The sequence below is a fragment of the Vicia villosa genome, unplaced genomic scaffold (assembly GCF_029867415.1).
Source record: "Vicia villosa cultivar HV-30 ecotype Madison, WI unplaced genomic scaffold, Vvil1.0 ctg.003239F_1_1, whole genome shotgun sequence".
NCBI lineage: Eukaryota > Viridiplantae > Streptophyta > Magnoliopsida > Fabales > Fabaceae > Vicia > Vicia villosa.
Genome location: NW_026706147.1, coordinates 118,299 through 138,580, shown reverse-complemented (window position 1 = coordinate 138,580; position 20,282 = coordinate 118,299). Strand labels below are relative to the sequence as shown.

At 35.3% G+C, this 20,282-nt stretch overlaps 1 protein-coding gene across 1 annotated transcript; it reads right to left on the bottom strand.

Annotated features, from left to right (window-relative positions):
- Window positions 1–11,853: 11,853 nt before the first annotated feature.
- On the bottom strand, window positions 11,854–13,948 carry LOC131640615 (uncharacterized). Its single transcript, XM_058910996.1, has 5 exons — window positions 13,452–13,948; window positions 13,232–13,352; window positions 12,926–13,147; window positions 12,679–12,780; window positions 11,854–12,465 (listed from the first exon to the last, which is right to left on the bottom strand). Exons 1-5 carry the CDS (start codon window positions 13,946–13,948, stop codon window positions 11,854–11,856), a joined length of 1,554 nt encoding a protein of 517 aa, XP_058766979.1.
- Between the last annotated feature and the right edge of the window lie 6,334 nt (window positions 13,949–20,282).

The following is a 20,282-nucleotide window of genomic DNA, read 5'->3' as shown; positions in this document are numbered from 1 at the left end:
AATTCAACTCTCCAACCTCCTTCAACCTTAACCTGTAACAATACTCATCCTCCATCCGCAACCAGTTTCAATCATCCCCACAGCTCTTCCAACCTTTGTTCTTCCATCGATGCAAAGCTTTCATCTATACCAGCACCAACTCAGTATTCATCAGCAATATCTCACATACCAACAATCTCCTTCATAGAAAAATCAATAACACTGCTCAACGCAACAACTCACATAATCAGAATAAAACGACATCACATAAGAACGCAAGAAAAAAATTCAGGATCTGAGAGAAGAAGAAGATAGTGCAAGAAGGAGTAGAGCAAGCGAGCATACCTAACGTGAAGTTTTCCTCGCGTTTATTTCGCCAGTGGTGCCACCGTGACTCTCACTTCAGGTAAGTTCTATGAACCTTCACTCTTCATCTTCTTCGCTGATTCTTGATACTGTTGTAAGGAGCAAGGCTCCAAGAATATTTCCCCCATGGCCTTGCTCTGTGATTCGTAGTTGTTCGCGCTTAATTTCGTTTCCGATCGGCTTTAGGGTTTTCTGAGTGGAAGGTTTGGAGAGGGGGAATTGAGAAAGTTTGATTTATGGTGGTAGCCGTTAATTTGGGACGTTTCGACCTCCACCGCCGGCGGAGGCGATATCTGGCGAGAGTGAGAGTAACGAGGGAGAGAGATCGAGTTTTCATGTTTGAGGAGTTGAAACGGCACATGTGCCCTATTTCCCAATCTCCATTTTCCTTTTTATTTTATTTAATTAATTATTCCGTTTTTAATCAATTTAATTGCAATTAATTAAGAGCTAATTGAACATTTACCAGAGTTCTATTTGAATAAGATAATAATCTGGATAATCAACTTGGATCTTGGGCTATACGAATTTGCTTTGTACACCTCTCCTGAGGCCTGTTATCACCTTCTTTTGGCTGAAAGCCTTTCAACAATAACAATCTTGGGCCTGCTACGCTATTCACACCCCTTTGGCCCATGCTCTTTTTTTTTGCTATAACAAAACTTGTAACAATAATCACCTTGGGCCAAGCTCTGGGCCTGCGCCCCTACTGCTTATCACCACCATAAAATCAATTGACACCCCCTGTCTCCTTCTTAATTAAGAGATTTTAGTTAGTTTTTTATCATTTTCTTTTAGTAATAAAAATGCTGACTTTTCTTTTTGTTTTTAGACTTTTAATACAATTGTTGACATATAAAAAATGTACATAAAAAAATATTAGTTTAGGCTTTTATTTTAATTCTTTTGCTTGATTAGAATTCTTGTTTTTCTCATATAAAAATCATAGATATAATAGTCCTTTTAATCAATGTTGTGCTATATTTTGACTCGATATTTCATGCTTATGTGTGATTTTGTACCATTGTGTCATTCTCAATTTTTGCTGCTAATGTGACTTTATTTTCATGTCTCTTTAATTCCTAACTTTAGGTAGAAACCATGATAACATTAGGATCTAGAAATTCCCTTTTAAACACTTAGGCTAGTTATTCATATTAGGCTAGTTTTTCTTTCCCTTTTCTTTTCAACTTTAAGACATTTAATAAAGGAAGAGGCGAATCACACTTCACTAAAAGTGGGAGAGAAATGAGTGGGATTTATTCCCTAATCTGTTTCTCAAACACTTAGTGGGAGAGAAATGAGTGGGATCCATTCCCTAATCTGTTTCTCGATCACTATGTAGAGAAATGAGTGGGATTCATTCCCTAATCTGTTTCTCTACCATTATGCACTCTTATGTGATTCAACTCGCAGATTAATTCCCCTTAAAATCACCAATCAAAAACATCTTAAAACACTTAATAAAGGCTCAGACCTAAAAAAAGTAAGGAAGTGATGCGAAGCCTTGTATTGGGTTTTGTTCATCATGGAATTACATCTAAAAGACACAAACCAATTTTCTCTCTTCTCTCCCTTGCCTCCGAGGCATCCTTTCTCTTGCCTTCAGGGCATTCTTTCCCTTAATCGGACACGTTATGTCCGCTCCATTCCTAGCTTAAGACTTCAGAGGTCGAGCAGTGGAGTGCGAATGTAACTCCGTCCACTAAAACACACAAAAACAAACAAAAACATGTGAGCCGAACTACGGCGCTCTAATTCCTGAAAAGGATACGTAGGCATTAGGTCGCGGGGCCTAAGCGAGCACAGCTATTTATAAACCTTTTTTCCCCGTGTTTCTTTTCTTTCATTTGCATGCATTCCCTTAGCATTAACCTTTATATTTATACACCTTTTAGAATAGAACAAACATAAGTGGATCCTGTGGAGTACCACAGACGCGAGGGGTGCTAATACCTTCCCCTTGCGTAACCGACTTCTTACCCGATCTTTGGTCGCAAGACCTTATCTTATCCTTTCTTTTCCAGGTTTTCTGATATTCCTTTCCCTTATGGGATAAATATATTGGTGGCGACTCTGTTCATCATTTCGCGAGCGTGCGACAGCTGGCAACTCTGTTGGGGACCCTAGCTTAGTCGATCCTAGCTTCTGTTATGTTTTCTTTTCTTTGGGTGTTCATTTATTGCTTTATTGCTTTACTGCTTTATTGCTTTATTGTTTTATTTCTTTATGCCTTGCATTTTATTTTCCTATACTATGGATTATTATGCTGTTGGGATGGGATGTTACTGATTTGAGGTAAAAGGCCCAATACCCAGGCCAGAGTGATACTTAGGCTACCTAGGACAGAGTGGATAGTCATGGCGCCAACAAAATGTCAAGTTCTGTTGATTGCGATCATGAGACCCACGACCAGTTGAGGTTCAAATGGGATACCATTGTTGGCATGTATTTGCAACAATGATGGTGTCTCAGGAGAACTGTTAACGCTGGAGACCTTTTGACCTACCTTGTACTAGATTACACCTGTGAGAGGGGTTGGGAATTTTTTTTTGCAGGAAAACATGCCTCCATCCAACCCTATGCCCATTCAGACTATCTATCATAATCAACGTCGAACCTCTGAATCTGGAGGGTTCGACCTTATGTGACTTATGCAAAGGTTATCTATCTTGAATCAACGTCGAACCTCTGAATCTGGAGGGTTCGACCATCTTTGACTTATACAAAAGTTCTACATCAGTTATCTATCAGAATCAACGCCGAACCTCTAAATCTGGAGGGTTCGACCATCTTTGACTTATGCACCGCCTATTTATCAAGAAAGAAACGTCGAACCTCTGAACCTAGAGGATTCGACCATATATTATTGACCATGAGAAGTTATTATCACAAGAGGCCTTGATCCTTGATCCTGATTTATACTGCATTTGCATCACCATTAACATTTTGCATTCATGCATATGCATCCATGGTTACCAAGACCGTTACCTTCTTCCTCTCCATCAGATCAGACAAGATGATTCCTCCACACAAATATCTGACAAAGGGGCAACAGACAAAGAATCATGGGGAATTACAAACAAGATCAAGCTACTATCAGAAAACTCCATGCCTCTTCATGGGGGCACATTCTACCAAAGGAGCCTAAAGACTTTGTGTTTGTCAGAGAACATTTCATTTGCATTAGAATAAGGCCAAACTTGCCATTGTATAGATTTATTTAGTATTTTCAATTGTATTATTTTTGTTGTTATCAAGTACTTCTCATTGTAAAAAACTCATTCTGTTTGAATAAATAAAAATAATGCAATATACATGTTTTTCTCAAATCATTTCATTTTTTTCATTATATTCATTGATATTCAACTCATTTGACTAAAGCAATCAAAAAAGGAGAATGATGAAAATCAAAAACACATGAACTACTAATTGTATGCTTTTGGAACAAAGATCCTGCTGACGATGTACAGGCATTGTTTCGATTCCTAAACACCGGAGTTATAAGGGAGTGAAACCTTCGTCAACTCCTTTGAGCCTAAGGAGTAGTAGTTTCTTTTCAAAAAATACAAAACCCCCAATCTTAACCAGGGACAGGGTAGTCTTCAGTTAGTGCGACCGAGCGCTCAACTTTCAGATATTCCATTTGAGGATCAATCATATCTTATATCTCACAACAAAAGAAAAAGAGCACAATCCACAATGGATGTCTCTCATTCCCTGAGAAGAAGGCAGTCACAACCTTTCCTTCAAGTCAATCACAAAAGCCGTACAACTTGTTCCCGAACGAGACAAAAAAAGGAAATGAAAGAAAGTTATGAATAAAAAAAAAAAGAAAAACAAAAACCCGCTAAGTCAAAAAAAAAAAGAAAAAAGCTTTGAAGCAATTGACTTAGGCAAAAATTAGGGCATATCCCGCTGGACAACGAAAACCAAAATCAAAAGAATTTTTTTTGTCCAGGCAAAAATTAGGGAAAGCAAAAGGCAAAACAAAAGAAAAATCCTCCAAGGGACAAGTTGTTGTGAGACCATCAACAAAAGCACCAAAGGGTGACTGCCACCTCCATCAAAGCCACAACTCGTGTCAAACTAGCTGAACGTAGGACTAGAAAACATCACGAAGAAGGGTTGGGTTAAGTAGAATTTGAGCCTTTATCCTTTGTTTCTCAAACCGTGAACTCGACCACGTTACAACCCTCAGAAGTCCTAATTGAAGCAGGGTTCGCTCCGAAATCATACAAACTGTAAAATCATGTCAAAACTGACTCCTAATGTTGCTTGTCACTTGTGTTAGTATCAGTACAACATTTTGACAAATAAAACTTTCCTTTTGAGATTAACATGTGCATTGCATTCTCATTATCTTTTTTCAAAACAGAATTGTCTCTAACAGAAAGTAAGTACTTGATGCCAAGGAAAGTTCAACATTGAAATTCCATCGAGTAGTCTTACAAGGGCAAAGGTTGGTCATCCATTGAGCAAATACCTCAAGCATCCATTAAGTGGAAGAGTTCCTTTCAATCTGGGGAATTCATTCCATGATCAATACCAGGGCAGACCATTTCAAATCTCCATGATTCAAGCATTATCAGAGTCCTATCTCAAGAGATCCTACAAGCTGGGGCAGGCCGGTAACAATTCATTTCCTCATCTTCATTCAAGTGTCAGATATCGAGCCAAGTGTTAAGGGGTCAATCCAAACACCTCACCTTCACCAACAATTTCACAAGCAATGACTTTTCCGCAAGGGCACACTCCATTCACTCCTTGTATCCCGGAAACAATCATTCCATTCATAATCATGCATACATCATGTATAATCATTGCATTCCCATTATCATTTCACCCGCATGATCCAATCATCAATAAGGCAGAGGCATCCACCCTATCTTGAATCAAGCAGAGTTTCAGAACTCCACCTAATCTATTCCTCAAAGCAAAATCCCTGATCAATCAATACACTGCATATAGAATTCATTACATTGCATCTCCAAAAGTGCATAAAACAAATCAAGCATCACGTATGAAGCATAAGCCAAGTTAATCACCATATGAGATCCCTACAAGCAATCAATTGATATTCCACTGGATCACTCAGAGTTACCATTGTGGCGTCATCTCCCAAAGTCAATCATGTTCATCTTTCTTCAACCCAGAGTTGATGTTTTTGTGTTCAACCCATTGTTGATTTTCCTTTCATCTTTTAACCCCGAGTTAATTATATTTTCCCACTCAAGCCAGAGTTGAAGGTCATCATTTTTCTTCTCCCTCTCACCCAGAGTTGACGGATATCTTTTATTCAATCCAGAATTGACTTCTCCTTTCCCACTCAACCCAGAGTTGACGGATATCTTTTCTCCTTTCCCACTCAACCCAGAGTTGACGGTTAGATTTTCTCTTTTCCCACTCAACCCAGAGTTGACGGTTATCTTTTCTCTTTTCCCACTCAACCCAGAGCTGACGGTTATTCCTTGTTGATTACTTTTTCTTCCTCTCAACCCATAGTTGACGGTTATCTTTTCTCCTTCCAACTCAAGCCAGAGTTGAGGGTTATCTTTTCTCCTCCCCACTCAACCCAGAGTTGACGGTTATCTTTTCTCTTTCCCACTCAACCCAGAGTTGACGGTCACCTTTTATCCTTTATCGCTCAACCCAGAGTTGACGGTTACCTTTTATCCTTTCCCATTCAGCCCAAAGTTGACGGTTATCTTTTCTCTTTCCCACTCAACCCAGAGTTGACGGTTATCTTTTATTCAACCCAGAGTTGACGGTCACCTTTTGTTCTTTTCACTCAACCCAGAGTTGACGGTTATTCCTAATTGTTCATCTTTCCTCTTTCAACCCTGAGTTGAATCACCTTCTCTCACTCCAGAGTTGATGTCTATCTCTTGTTTTCAACCCAGACTTGATGTTCTTACTTTCTTTCTCAACCCAGAGTTGATGCATATATCTTGTCCCACTAATACTGATTTCCCTTTTCATTCTCAACCCAGAGTTGATGTCTATCTCTTTCAACCCGGAGTTGATGTTCCTTTCTTGTTCAACCGCGAGTTGATCTTTTCTTTTAACCCAGAGTTGTTATCTAGTTTCGTTTCAGCCCAGAGTTGACTTCCCATTTTTCAACCCAAAGTTGACATCACTTTCACCCCTAGTGGATTCCATCTTTCCTCAGGCAAATTTTCATGTTCACTTGGTATTTAATCTTCTTCTAGCGCCAATCTCTCCTTCAGGTTTAAGGAGATTAAATAGGGGCACCTAGCTTCTTGACAATGGCCAAAGGGATTAAGTTGATGCTCGACCCCAGATCGATTAACCCATCACTAGGGAAATTACCTCCAATATTTAACGGCAAGGTTACTCACCCTGGATTGGATTCCTTTCGCGGGGTAGTTCTTTGGATTATAGCACTGCATTGGGCATCAAGCACCACAGTTGATTCATCCTTGCATCCCTTTTTATTTATGAGCATGTTCTTCATAAATTTAGCATATTTGGGCATTTGCTCCAGTGCTTCGGCAAATGGTATGTTTATGTGAAGTTGTTTGAAGATGTTCATAAACCTGGTATATTGCCTGGCATTGTCCTTCTTTGATGGGGCCTGGGGGTACGGTAGATGTTGGCTTGGTATCACATGATCTGCCATCTTCTTCTTGGAACTTTTTCTTTTTTCTGTCATCCCTCTTTCATTCTTGGTCTCATCTATTTCTCTTTCAGCATCTTTACTCGTGGTGCTCACTATGATTTATTCTCTTCATCTTCTTCATCATTCATTTCAACTTCGTCATTCTTCCCTTTTTGCCCAGTCCTTGTCATCACCTCTATGAAATTCTTTTTTGGATTCTCTTGAGTGTTGGCTGAGAATGTTGCATTTGATTGATTAGCTGCAATCTGTTTAGCCAGTTGGCCCACTTGATTTTCCAAATTCTTTATAGCTGCCTCTTGGTTCTTCTGATTTGTCATTGACATTTGCATGAACTGATTCATGGTCTCTTCCAACTTAGATTGTCCTCCTTGTTGTTGTGGCGACAGTTGAGTGGAAGGTTAAAAGGCTTGTTGTTGATATCCTTGATTATGTGGCCTTTGTTGATAACCTTGATTGTTATTCCTTGGTGGATAACCTTGTTGATACGGAGGATTCTGGTATTGATTCTGCCTTTGTCCTTGGTTGTTGTTTATGTAATTCACTTCTTCTTCCAACATCGGTGAGCAAAATCCTGTCTGATGCTCTCCCTTGCATAACTCACACTTTGCAACTTGATAAGAATTAGATACACCATTCATCTCCTTGAGTTGTTGTGGTAATTTAGACATTTGTTGTGTCAAAAGTTCCACTTGCAATGTTAGTAACTTATTTTGGGCCAGCAGAGCATCACTGTTATTTAATTCCAAAATTCCAGCTTTCTTATCTCTGACAGTTCGATCCTGATTTCCCTGACGATCATTCAGAGCCATTCGCTCAATTATCTGAGTAGCTTCAGCAGGTGTCTTGGACATGAGTGAACCACCAGCTGTGGCATCCAAGAGTGTCTTGTTTGTGGGTGTGAGACCGTTACGGAACATGTGGATTTGATCAACTTCTGCAAAACCGTGTCCTTTGTACTTTCTCAACATAGCTTTATACCTTTCCCATGCTTCATTCAATGATTCATTACTGTCTTGAGAGAATACTGCTATGGTTGTTTTTGCTTCAAAGAATCAGTTTTGAGAGTAAAACCTTTCCAAAAAAATTTCTTCTAAGGTATTCCATTCGATCATCACTGTTTCGGGTTGGTCCAAGTACCAATCTTTTGCCTTAGATAACAAAGAATGTGGGAACAACCTCTTGAATAGTGTTTCTTCATCAGCTTGAGCTACACCAGTTGTACCCGCTAACTCATAGAACCGATTGAGATGCGTGTACGGATCTTCGTGGTTCAATCCGGCGAAAGGACTTGCACAAATCAACTGTATGATACCGGTCTTCAATGCTGAAGTTCGCCCGTTAGCGGCAGTTCTAACGAACTGTGGGTTGAGTCTTGGACTATTTGCACATTGACCAGGAGCAGCCATGTTGACAACAGTAGGTTGTATAATAACTTCCTGTTCTTCTTCAGCGAATAGTTCGTGAAAGAAAAGTCCTTATTGCGACTCGTCAATTGTTTCTAGTTGTTGTGACGATGTCGCGGTTGCGTTGTCTCTTGCTCTTGCTATGTTTTCTCTTCTTCGTGTTTTGCTGTTTCATCTCCTAGCGGTCCTTTCGATCTCTGGATCAAAAAGAAGTTGATCACTGGGAACTTTGCTGCACATACACGAATTTCTTCACAAACTAACAAACGAGTGAAACAACTGAATTGATAAAATAGTAAAAAAACTCAAAATAAAAACTATTGCAATGCGTGCAATATTGACACCAATCCCCGGCAACGGCGCCAATTTGTTGAAAGTATTTGTGGGTAAATATTTTAGGTATATATTGATCCACAGGGATTGGTTTAATATTACTTCCGTTCTATAGTTGGTTATTTTGAGTGAGAAAAAGTAGTTGGATTTGTTTTATGATTATAACTATGCTATTAAATCTAAACAATAATTTAAATGCAAATTCTAAAAGTTGGTTAACGATTAAAGAGATATGTTGAGATTTAGGGAACCTATTCCTATACAATTTGTTAATTAAATCTCAAGAACAATCATTTGAATTATTATCTTCACTTATCCTCAAATATGATTCCATGTCTACAAATCAAATTAGATAAACTTTTACCGTTATGAGATTCGATCTCTCCAAATATCAATATCGATAATATTAATAAAGAACGACAATTATGAAAACCCAATCACAATTCCATCTCTGCAAATTGAGATTGAATCAATATAGTAACCTAGGGCAAAAGTTAGAATCTTTTCTTTCGATCAAAGACTCCACAATGATTTAAGATAAAAACAAGGTTTCTTATTGATAATAAATTCAAACAATTGTTCATAGGAATTAATCAATGGTATTGTATATTCATAGGCTAACTACTACCTTAAACTCAACAAGAGGAATTTAGCTCTCCATAGACATGAAGAACACACAAGAATCAATGGAGGAATTCATCTTCATCAAAGGAATGTCTTCAACTGGTAAAGAATCCACCTTCAATTGTTGTTCTCAGCTTCAGAATCAGAATGCTCTCCTAATTTCGCTCACCCAAAAGTTTGTACTATTTCTTATGAGGATTAGGGCTTTTATTTATAGCCCTTTTTCTTTATAACGCAATCGCCACGGCGCGACACGGGCTGGCGCGGCGCGAACCCAAGTCAGAAGGTTCTCGCGCGTCCCGCATATGATTGGCGCAGCTCGCCACTTGCTTTAGCCCAATTCTTTGTGATTCCTCTTCTTCAGAGCTTTTACGCTTGCGTGTTCCTTCGTCTTTGCTTCTTAACTTCAATATCTGTACAATTAACACCCAAAGTGACGCAAGTCGTTCTACAATTAACATTGAACCTCGAAAGTTCAATTTTAACTATAAAGTCCTTAAAAATCACAAGATAGGTTCACTTTTAGCTCAAAAGGTAGTTAATTTAACATATGAAAACACCAATAATTCACTCCTAACAATATTTTTTCAATAGTCTCAAAGTGTTGCATTATATGACGCAACTCATACCAAGTAGTCATATTCTTAATATGTTCCATGCCTATTTCATGTTCTCTAAGTCTTTCACCAACACGTGCCCAATCACTAAAACCCTCATTTTCTAATTGACCTCTACCAATTCCTTTTTTAAAAATCTTTGAAAAAAACAAAATGCTCTATTAAGCTCTTTTAAGTAAACAAGCCAATCTCTATCACACTTCTCTCAATTTGATAAAACTCTCGTATACAAGTTAGTCGTAGACCGTCTAGATAATTTATCTTTAGGACCTTTCACAATATAAAAATCTCTTTTAGGACCTTTTGTAGCTAATAAATCAATACTTTTGGACTCAAGAGAATCCCAAACTCTCGAATCAAATATATCTTTTCCATTGTCACTAACATTATTAACATTTTCAACATCATCTGTTTCAATGTCTAAGTTATCATTTTCAGTAGCATTAACATCACCATTATCTTCTATATTTTGCGTAGTAACCACGTTTTCAAGAATTTCTATATCAACATTATCAGCATTCTGATTTTCAACTTTATTTTTTTTATTTTTTTATTTTTTTATTATGAATTTATCAAGAGCTCCAAATTGAGATTAAGTTAACTCATCAAGTCTTTTCTTTTTCTTACGCTTCTCATATCCAGAATCAAACTTTCTAATTTTAGGAGGCAATTTAAAAGACATGTTTGAAGAATGAAAAAAATTAAAACCTGGAATTTCTTGTTGTTCTTGCTCAAATCCGCGATGTTGAGTTTGAATCAGATAGAGAATGTCAAAGTTGAACCAATAAAAAAATTAAAGATAAATGAGTAATTAAAAATAAAATTATAATTTAACAAATCAGAAATTTAAAAATAAATTTTTAAAATTTTCACAAATAAATTATAAAAAAAAGGTTTTATGAATTTATATATATTAAAGAGTTTATATTAAAAGAATATATAACTTATAATAAATTAACAATGAAAAAACATTAAAATTTGTACAATTAATAATAATAATAATAATAATAATAATAATAATAATAAATAAAGTAAAATTTGTATAACTAATAAATATATAAAAAAAATTGATGAACCTGATATTTTAGGAAGTAGCTTTAGTCAATCAGCTACATGCAGATTTTTTAAGGCTTTCTTTCACTTCACACAATGACAAATATTGTGATCACCCCATTTCCCTATAATTTCTCTATAATGTTAGCGAGTTTCATCCCCTGTAATGTTAGCGAGCTTAGGTTTTACACTACAAAAAATCACGTCTGTAGCGACGTGGATGCCATGCCACAACATGTAAAACCACGTCAGAACCTAAAATTAGCGACATGAACGTATACGTCGCCTGGGAGTGCGTGGAAACTTTATTGTGTTGTGTTTATCACGTCACAACTTTGTGACATGGAAGGCACGTCGCTAATTCTGCACAATTACCAAACCACCATCTGCAACTGGGACAGACAATGTCTGCAAAAAGCAGGATGGCACAGTACACGAAGAAAAGTTGTGGCGTGTTTTCCATGTCACTGATTTGTGACATGTAAATCACGTCGCTAATTTTGAAATTATTTTTTAAAGTTGCGACGTGGTTTACATGTCACAAATCAGTGACATGGAGAACATGCCACAAATATTAAAATGTTTTTAAAAAAAAATCTGATTTTTATTATTATAAAAAAAGTTTTATTATGAATATTATTTGTTGGAAATTAATAAATATTAATAAAAATATTTATTTAATTAAATTAATAATAATAATAATAATAAACTAAATACAAAAATATATTAAACTACTAAAATAAATTATATTTATAATATAATATCCAAAATACTACCATATAATAAATAAAATTTTGTTATCTCACACAATTTTAATTTATAATAAAAATAAAATTCATCCTAAAAAATCATCACCGGGATCGGGATAATTATCAAGGTTGAAATCATCATCATTCTCTTCCTCAGTGTCAGCTGCTCCCACGTTTCCTCTAGACGGTTGACCACCACTTTGTTGAGACTGCATAAATAACCGCATTTGTTGTTGCATCTCTGCTTGCATCTTCGCCATTGGCTCTATTTGTTGTTGTTGCATCTCTACTTGCATCTTCGCCATTGCCTCTATTTGTCGTTGTTGCCCCTCCACTTGTGCTTTTAGCGCCGCCTCACGTTCATCCATTTGGGCCTTTAGCTCCGCCTCACGTTGCGCTAACTCGCGTCTCGCCTCAGTTAGAGCCAACTGTCTTATTGTTTCCATTACTTGCGGTGTCAATTGTGTTGGACGTGACGATCCTTCCCCATCTCTAACTCTTTGAAATAAATTTCGATCACCACTTCTCAAGCTTCCCGCCAAATTTCCCGCACCAAAAAAACATCCATTAGGCCCTTTTCCGTCAACGACTTCACTCCAAATATAAAAATCAACATCTGTATGAAGCGGCTCTCCTTCTCTAGGAGTATATTTGGGATTAGCGACCAAAAAATACACAAGCTTTGTTTGATAATCCTCCTACACATAAAATAGAATAAAAATTATGTATATATAACTTAAATTAAGTTATATTAAATAATAAATTGAAAATTAGTTGCCACGTGATTTACATGACACAACATCAAAGTTGCCACATGAAAATCACGCCAGAACTTTTTAGTTGCCACGTGAAAATAACATCACAAAATTTCCATTAAATATAAAAAAAATAATAATAATTGAATAACTTACCAAAGCTTTTCGAGTACGCTCGTCAACCAAATCACCCGATTTTTTTGTCCTAGTTTCTTTAACCAACTCGATCATGAGTGGTTGCCTCCCCAACCTTTTAGCCTAAAAAATAAAATTAACTTTAATTAAAAAACAAATAATTAATCAAAACATAACTTTAAAAAGTGGCAATAATTACCATGCGTCGTGAATGTTCGTAAGTGCTTATACTTCCAACTGCATTAAGGTGACCTCCTTTTTCAGATGCCCTCATTTTTTTAGCATTTTCAGATTTAGCTTTAAATTCCTTTGAATTCCAATATGCAATAAGTTTCTCAAGAACTTCTTGGCCCAACCACTCGGGACGACTACCATCACGTTCCCAACGCTTTCTAACATTTCGCAACGTGTCAGAAAGTCTTTTTGATGTTCTGCTGAAATAATTTTTTTTAACAAGTTTCTCGCTCATTGGATCCCACGTACACTTTTCCTGAATACATTAAATTAAAATGTTAGAAAACTATAGTAAAAAAAATTTAAAAAACAATGACTCGAAAAAATATATTAATTATACCTTAAAACGATTAAACCAAGCATTTTTATTTGGAACATCTCCAATAGTCGTCCAAGCTTCTTTATACATTTGCTGAATCACATAGTACACACACCTGGCAGCAGTCCGACTCGGCCCAAACCTAAACAACAATTATGTTAATTAGCATGCATTAAATATAAATTTATATTAAAAAAAGGAAATGTAAACTTAATAAAAATTTAATATATAAGATACTTACGAATTTCCAGCAGGCCAAATATAATATCTACCGTCAATGATATGAATCTCACTCGGATCATCCTCCCCCTGAACATCATCACCATCAGACTGAACATCATCTTCATCCTGCACAGTATCATCCCCACCCGGCTCCACATGATCATCCTCACGTGCAGGTATATGAGTGGGATGCGGGGTGTGGGATCCCCCAGTCTGCTGGAAGCGTGGGGGCCCCTGTATCTGCTGGAAGGATAAGGGCACCTGTGTGGGATATAGAGTGTGGGATCCTTCAGTCTGCTGGAATCCTGGGGGCACTTTTGTGTTAGGTGGAAAGCTAGCAGATCCTCCAGTCAGCTGGAATCCTGGGGGCACCTGTGTGTTAGGTGGAAAACTATATTCTGCAGTCTGCTGAAACGGATAACTAAAGTCCACAGGTGGGCGAATAAAAGATGGTGACCCAGACATAGGCCTCCCCTGAGAGGAGAGTAATGACGTAAGAGGTTGGGTACTGGCCATGGACATGTAATGTAACTGACTCTGTGGGGGGGGGGGCACACTGCTGTCTGAGGAGACTGGCATAATACTGGCCTTGGGCGTCGGGTCTTCTGACCCTTACCCTTCTCAGATCGGGATGACATTTTACCTATTTATTGAGAATACACAATTAATAAAATATATACATTCACACAAATATATTCAAACATGTTTCTCATATACATTCATTAACACATTCAATAGATGGTTCATTAAGTAAAATTACAAAAAACACATTCTCTTATATATATATTTATTATTCTAAATCTACAGGCTCTTCATACATATCATTATCATCATTTGATGTGATACTATCCTCAGACCCAACGCCTTCGTGCTCTTCATTCACATTATCTTCAACCAACAATACAGAAGCATCAACTTCATACCCCTCATTTTTTATATCAGACAAATTGGTAATTTGCTCAATTGCAATGACATCATTAATTAGTCCAACTTCATCAACTTGGTAAGCAAGATCTTCCACTATATCGTCAGTTTCAATATGGCCTATTGGTTTTGTTTTTATAACAACACACAACCCTCGCTTACGTGGTACAAATGAAGGATAAGGAACATAATAAACTTGCCTAACAAGATGTGACATTATGAAAGGGTCGTACTCTTTGTACCTTCGCTCCATTTGAATCTCAACAGTACCATATGTCTTGTCTATTTTTGTGCCTCTAGTTGGATCATACCATTCGCAGTAAAACAAAACAACTTTATTCTCCGAGTCCAAGTAATTGTATACTAACTCGTAGATATGTTTAACAAAGCCATTCGGTTGAGGCTTCAACTCCAACTCTTTTCGATTACACCATTTTTTCATGTCATGTCTCGCCTTCTCATTATCCTTTGTTTTGTCTTTAACATCCATCACTGTGTTAAATATATTATCAAAAAAAAATTCTCAATGTGTATAACATCCAAATTATGGCGTAACAAATTATTTTTCCAATACGGGAGGTCCCAAAATATACTTCTTTTTGTCCAATTGTGTTCGACCCCGTATCCTGGAATTCTACATGCTTTACCCGTATCTGTGAATTTTGGGTAGTGACAAACTTGTTCCCATATTGCACCCGGTGACAGTCGAGGCGGAGGAAGATCTTTTACCACTTTGTCTTTTTTGAAATCTGTCTTATTTCTTCTATAAGTATGATTTATTGGTAGGAATCGGCAATGAAAATCAAACCACGAGCTCTTCCCCCCTTTCTCTAACGTAAACGCCGTAGAGCTTCCCATGCAATGCGGACAACCCATTTTTCCATGTGTACCCCAACCAGACAACATGCCATATGCTGGAAAGTCGTTAATCGTCCATATCAAGGTTGCTCGCAAAGTAAAGTTTTGTTTACGGGATATATCATAGGTGCATACTCCAATCCACAACCTTTTCAAATCATCAATTAGAGGTTGTAAGTACACATCTATTCCAACTTTTGGACTCGACGGTCCTGGAATGATACATGTCAGAAACATGTACGGTTTTGTCATGCACATCTCAGGAGGGAGGTTGTAAGGGGTTACAATAACTGGCCAACAAGAATATGCGGTTCCCGACCCTTGGACATATGGAGTAAATCCATCAGAGCATAATCCAAGCCTGACATTTCTAGGTTCAGCGGCAAAATCAGGATGTATTCGATCAAAGTGCTTCCAAGCCTCGCCATCAGATGGATGTCGCATAGTGCCCAGACTTGCTTTGTTTGTATGATGCCATGTCATCTGACTTGCACTATGCATTGAAGCAAACATTCTTTTTAACCTTGGTATGATCGGAAGATAAAACATGGACTTCACTGCGACACGTGTTTGCTTACGGTCAATAGCTTTACTTTGAATTTGATATCTTGGACTCTCACAAAACTTACATTCATCCAACAATCCATCATTAGTACCAAACTCATTGGCATAAAACAACATGCAACCATTAGTGCAACAATCAATTTTTCTTACATTTAAACCCAACTTCGACACCAACTTCTTTGCATCTTTAAATGTTGTAGGTAAGTTGTCTTTCATAGGAGTTGAGTCCAACATCATTTTTGCGAAGAATTCCAAACACTGATCTGGAACATTCCAACTTGCCTTAGCAGCCAATAATCTCACACACATCGATAATTTTGAATCTGATGACCCCTCAAACAACGGTATATTCATCTCATTCAACAACTGATAAAATATCTGCGCTTCCTCATTTGGAAACTCTTCCCCATCAAAATCTTCAGGTTGATCATAGGCCACATTCACGCCAAAAGCATCCTCAACCATCTCACCGATCATATTAAAGTTTTCCTCATATTCCATAGTCGGTCTACTGCTTGAAGCATAAGTACTACTAGTCTCTGGCACGTTCATCGGCAAATTTTCACCGTTAGACGTCCACACCCAATAATTTTTAATAAATCCTCTTCTATGCAAATGACGTGTTACTTCCTCTGGATCACTAATTATACGTCTACATTCACATTTAGGACAAGGACACCTAACTCCCCCTTCACTTCGACAACATTCCTGAACAAATTCCCACTTGATAAACCCATCAACTCCTTCTACGAAATTTGGTTTAAGTGCACGTCTTCCTGGTTCCAATCTATCGTACATCCAACTACGATAGTACAGATAATATTCCATACTGCATATTTGTACAATCATTACACTAATTAATCTATAACATTTATGTTAACTATATAACTTTTTTATTTATCATATTCTCACATAATGTATAACATATTCTCACATATATTAGCTATACAAAATCTATAACATATAACAAGCATATTCTCACATAATATATAAACTTTATTCTTTAAAAAAAATAGAATGTATAAATCATGTTTTTAATAACTTACATATAAATATATATAAAAATAGAATGTATAAATCATGTTTTTAATATAAAAGTATAAACAATATGTTTATAGAAGAAAAATATATATAATATAAATTGTCTTTATACCCTAATATAATATAACTTATATATATATATATATATATATATATATAACTTTTATATATATATATATATATATATATATATATATATATATATATATATAAAAGTTATATATATATATATATATATATATATATATAAAAGTTATATATATATATATATATATATATATCTATATATATATATATATATATATATATATATATATATATATATATATAACTTTTATATATATATATATATATATAAAAGTTATATATATATATATATATATATATATATATATATATATATATATATATATATAAGTTATATAAGTTATATATATATATATATATATATATATATATATATATATATATATATATATATTATTTTTTTTCCACTTTTTAACATAATAACAACATACAATATACATATTAAATTTTCTTTTTACCTTTTTAACATATACACATATTTAGTAATTTTTGTTTTACCATTCTAAAAATATTGTATTTTCCAAAACATATTAATATATAATTATATTTTTTTTACCATTTTTTAACATTATAACATACTATATACAAATTAAATTTTCTTTTTACCTTTTTAACATATACACGTATATAATAAATTTCTTTTTACCATTTTAATAAATATTATATTTTTCAATACATATTAAACCTCTATTTTTCATTAAATAATAAATATTAAACTTTTTAAAAAAATTGTATATTATAAATGTTGTCTATATAATTTACATATATATATATATATATATATATATATATATATATATAATGTTTAATTTTAATAATAATTTACATATATAATTTTTATGTTTAAAAATATATTTTGTAACACCCCATATTTTCTAATTTTAATTTAATCGGAAATTAAATTATTATTCAGAATTATTTGGTATTTTGTTGAATTATTGGAGAATTATGGATTAAGGGCCATTGGGCCGGATGGTGAGATTAGTAGTATGGGAGTGCTAAGTGAGTAAGCCCATTACAAATTATTTTAGGTTTTCATAAAATTAAGGAAATAAGGAAAAAGAGTCAGAACTTGAAAAATAAGAAGTGGAAGGGAGGAGCTGAGGAACGTAAAGAGGAACCAAAGATGAAGAGAACCAAAGATCAAGAATTTGGCTAAGGTAAGGGGGGACTCTTCCAATTATCATCTCTTATCGTGTTATGAATGATAGGGCGTGATTAGGGATATTGTTTGGGTCAATTTGATCATATGTCAGAGTTAGGTTTTGGGATAATTTTAATAGAAGTGAATAATTGATGAATACCTCTGTGAATTCTATATAGAATTGTATGTTAATTGATGGTTGTGTTGTGGGTATTGTATCAGTTGTTGTGTTGTTGTGTTCTTCCCTGAATACTGAATCTGAGTTATGGGTTTCCAATAATTGTATAAAAAGTTAGGTTTTAATGTGTAAAACTGACATAGGATAATAGATTGATGAAATTGGATGAATACCATATGTTAATGTGTGAAAAGATGGTGTTTTAAACCTAAAATCATAGCCTGTTATTAGTGAAAACGAGTGGAAAACAGACTGGTGCGAAATTGCATAATTTTGGAGAAATACTGGTGTTTTGCGTATAGAATTCTGGCATACGCGTATGGGATGAGGCCATACGCGTATGGGTCTGGTGATATGCGTATGGGATGAGGCCATACGCGTATGGGTGTGTTCATACGCGTATGGGAAATTTCAGTGTAAAAATTGGTTCTGTTGATTCGCGTATGGGATGGCTGATACGCGTATGGGTTTGGGCCATACGCGTATGGGAGGTGCCATACTCGTATGGCTTTTGTGTGTAAAAATTCTGTTTTGTGATTTTCTTCGAAAGTTCAATGATGCGTAATTTTTGATCCGTAACTCCGTTTTTAGTGCCGTTTCGAGTATGATGAACCTTATGAGATAACCTATGAGTTTAAATGATAAAATGAGGTGTATCTTTCAATTAATTTTGAATTATGAATTTATTGCTTGATGAATGATGTATTGTACCTATATATGGTGAGATATGACAATACATGCTATGTTTTAAAACATGATTCGTATGATGATCTTGTTTGATTGTGTAATGGAATTCGTGAGATATTTCATGTGATGATATGAGTATGATGTGAATACTTTATTTGTTTGATGGATGATATATTGTTGACATATGTGATGAGATGCGACAATATAAGACGTGTTTTAAAACATGATTATGTGATGATTGTTGAGAATTGTACAATGATGATTGACTTGTTTTGGAAGATGCGAATACATGTATATCCTTAATTTTGATGATGATGATTTGTGTAATACATGTATGTTCTGTAATGATGGTGATGATGATTGAGTTGTGATGAATGATGTTAATGTATATATGAACATGCTTAATAATGATGATGATGATGATGAAATGAGTATAGATGATGCTACTCATAGAATGGTGATGATGAAAGTATGTTATATATATGATTGCATGCATTCATAAACATTGATGAGGGCTGAATCCTAGATGATGAGAGGATTCAGTGAATGGCAGAATTCCCATTGTGTGGAATTTGTGCTGGCAGGGCCGTATCTGGATGATGATAGATCGGTCGGTGGATGATTTCCACTGGTGATGTTTGGTACCACATGCATAGAGTCAGTTGCATTCATATGCATGAATTTGATAACATGACTGAATGTATTTCCTTGTTATGTTTTGGTGTTATGTGTTTTGTGTAGTGATGGATAATCTGGATATAGATGAGTTGGGTGAATAATATAACTATTGATGTACTGTTATTTATAATGCAATAATATTTGCTAATTGCGAATGAGACTCACCCTTACACTATATTTTTCAGATTGAGGATAACGGCTCCGACTCGGTGAGGATTAGCTCATGAGTCGATATGTTGTTTAGCGTCGGGTCTTGCTCTGATAGGTGTAACACTGGGGGAAACGCTGTTTTTTAGTTTATGATAATAACTCATTTTTGTTTAATTTATTTGAGGATTAATACATCGATGATGTGATGTAATTTGATGATGTTATTCCGCTGTGTCAACATGACATATTATGAATTATGAGTTATAATGAAATGTTCCTTAGTGAATGCATGACATATGACCGATGTTGTTTATTTTATTTATGAATTGTGACACTCTTGTACATGTTACTCTGATTTATGTAATTAATTGTCGCGGGGTTAGAAGGGTGTTACATATTTCATTTTAATAAATTATATATATTTTTTAGAAATAATATTATAGATTTAAAAATAAAAAACATAATCTATTTTCTTAAAAATATATATATTTACCATAAACTAAAAAAATATTTCTCTATTAAACACAATCTATTTTAAT

Coding starts and splice junctions, on each gene's coding strand:
- LOC131640615 (XM_058910996.1), bottom strand. CDS start 13,948: ATGGCCAGTACCCAACCTCTTACGTCATTACTCTCCTCTCAGGGGAGG. Junction 13,353..13,451: donor ATTTGGCCTGCTGGAAATTC/GTAAGTATCTTA, acceptor ATTGTTGTTTAG/GTTTGGGCCGAGTCGGACTG. Junction 12,781..12,925: donor AAAATGCTAAAAAAATGAGG/GCATCTGAAAAA, acceptor TTTATTTTTTAG/GCTAAAAGGTTGGGGAGGCA.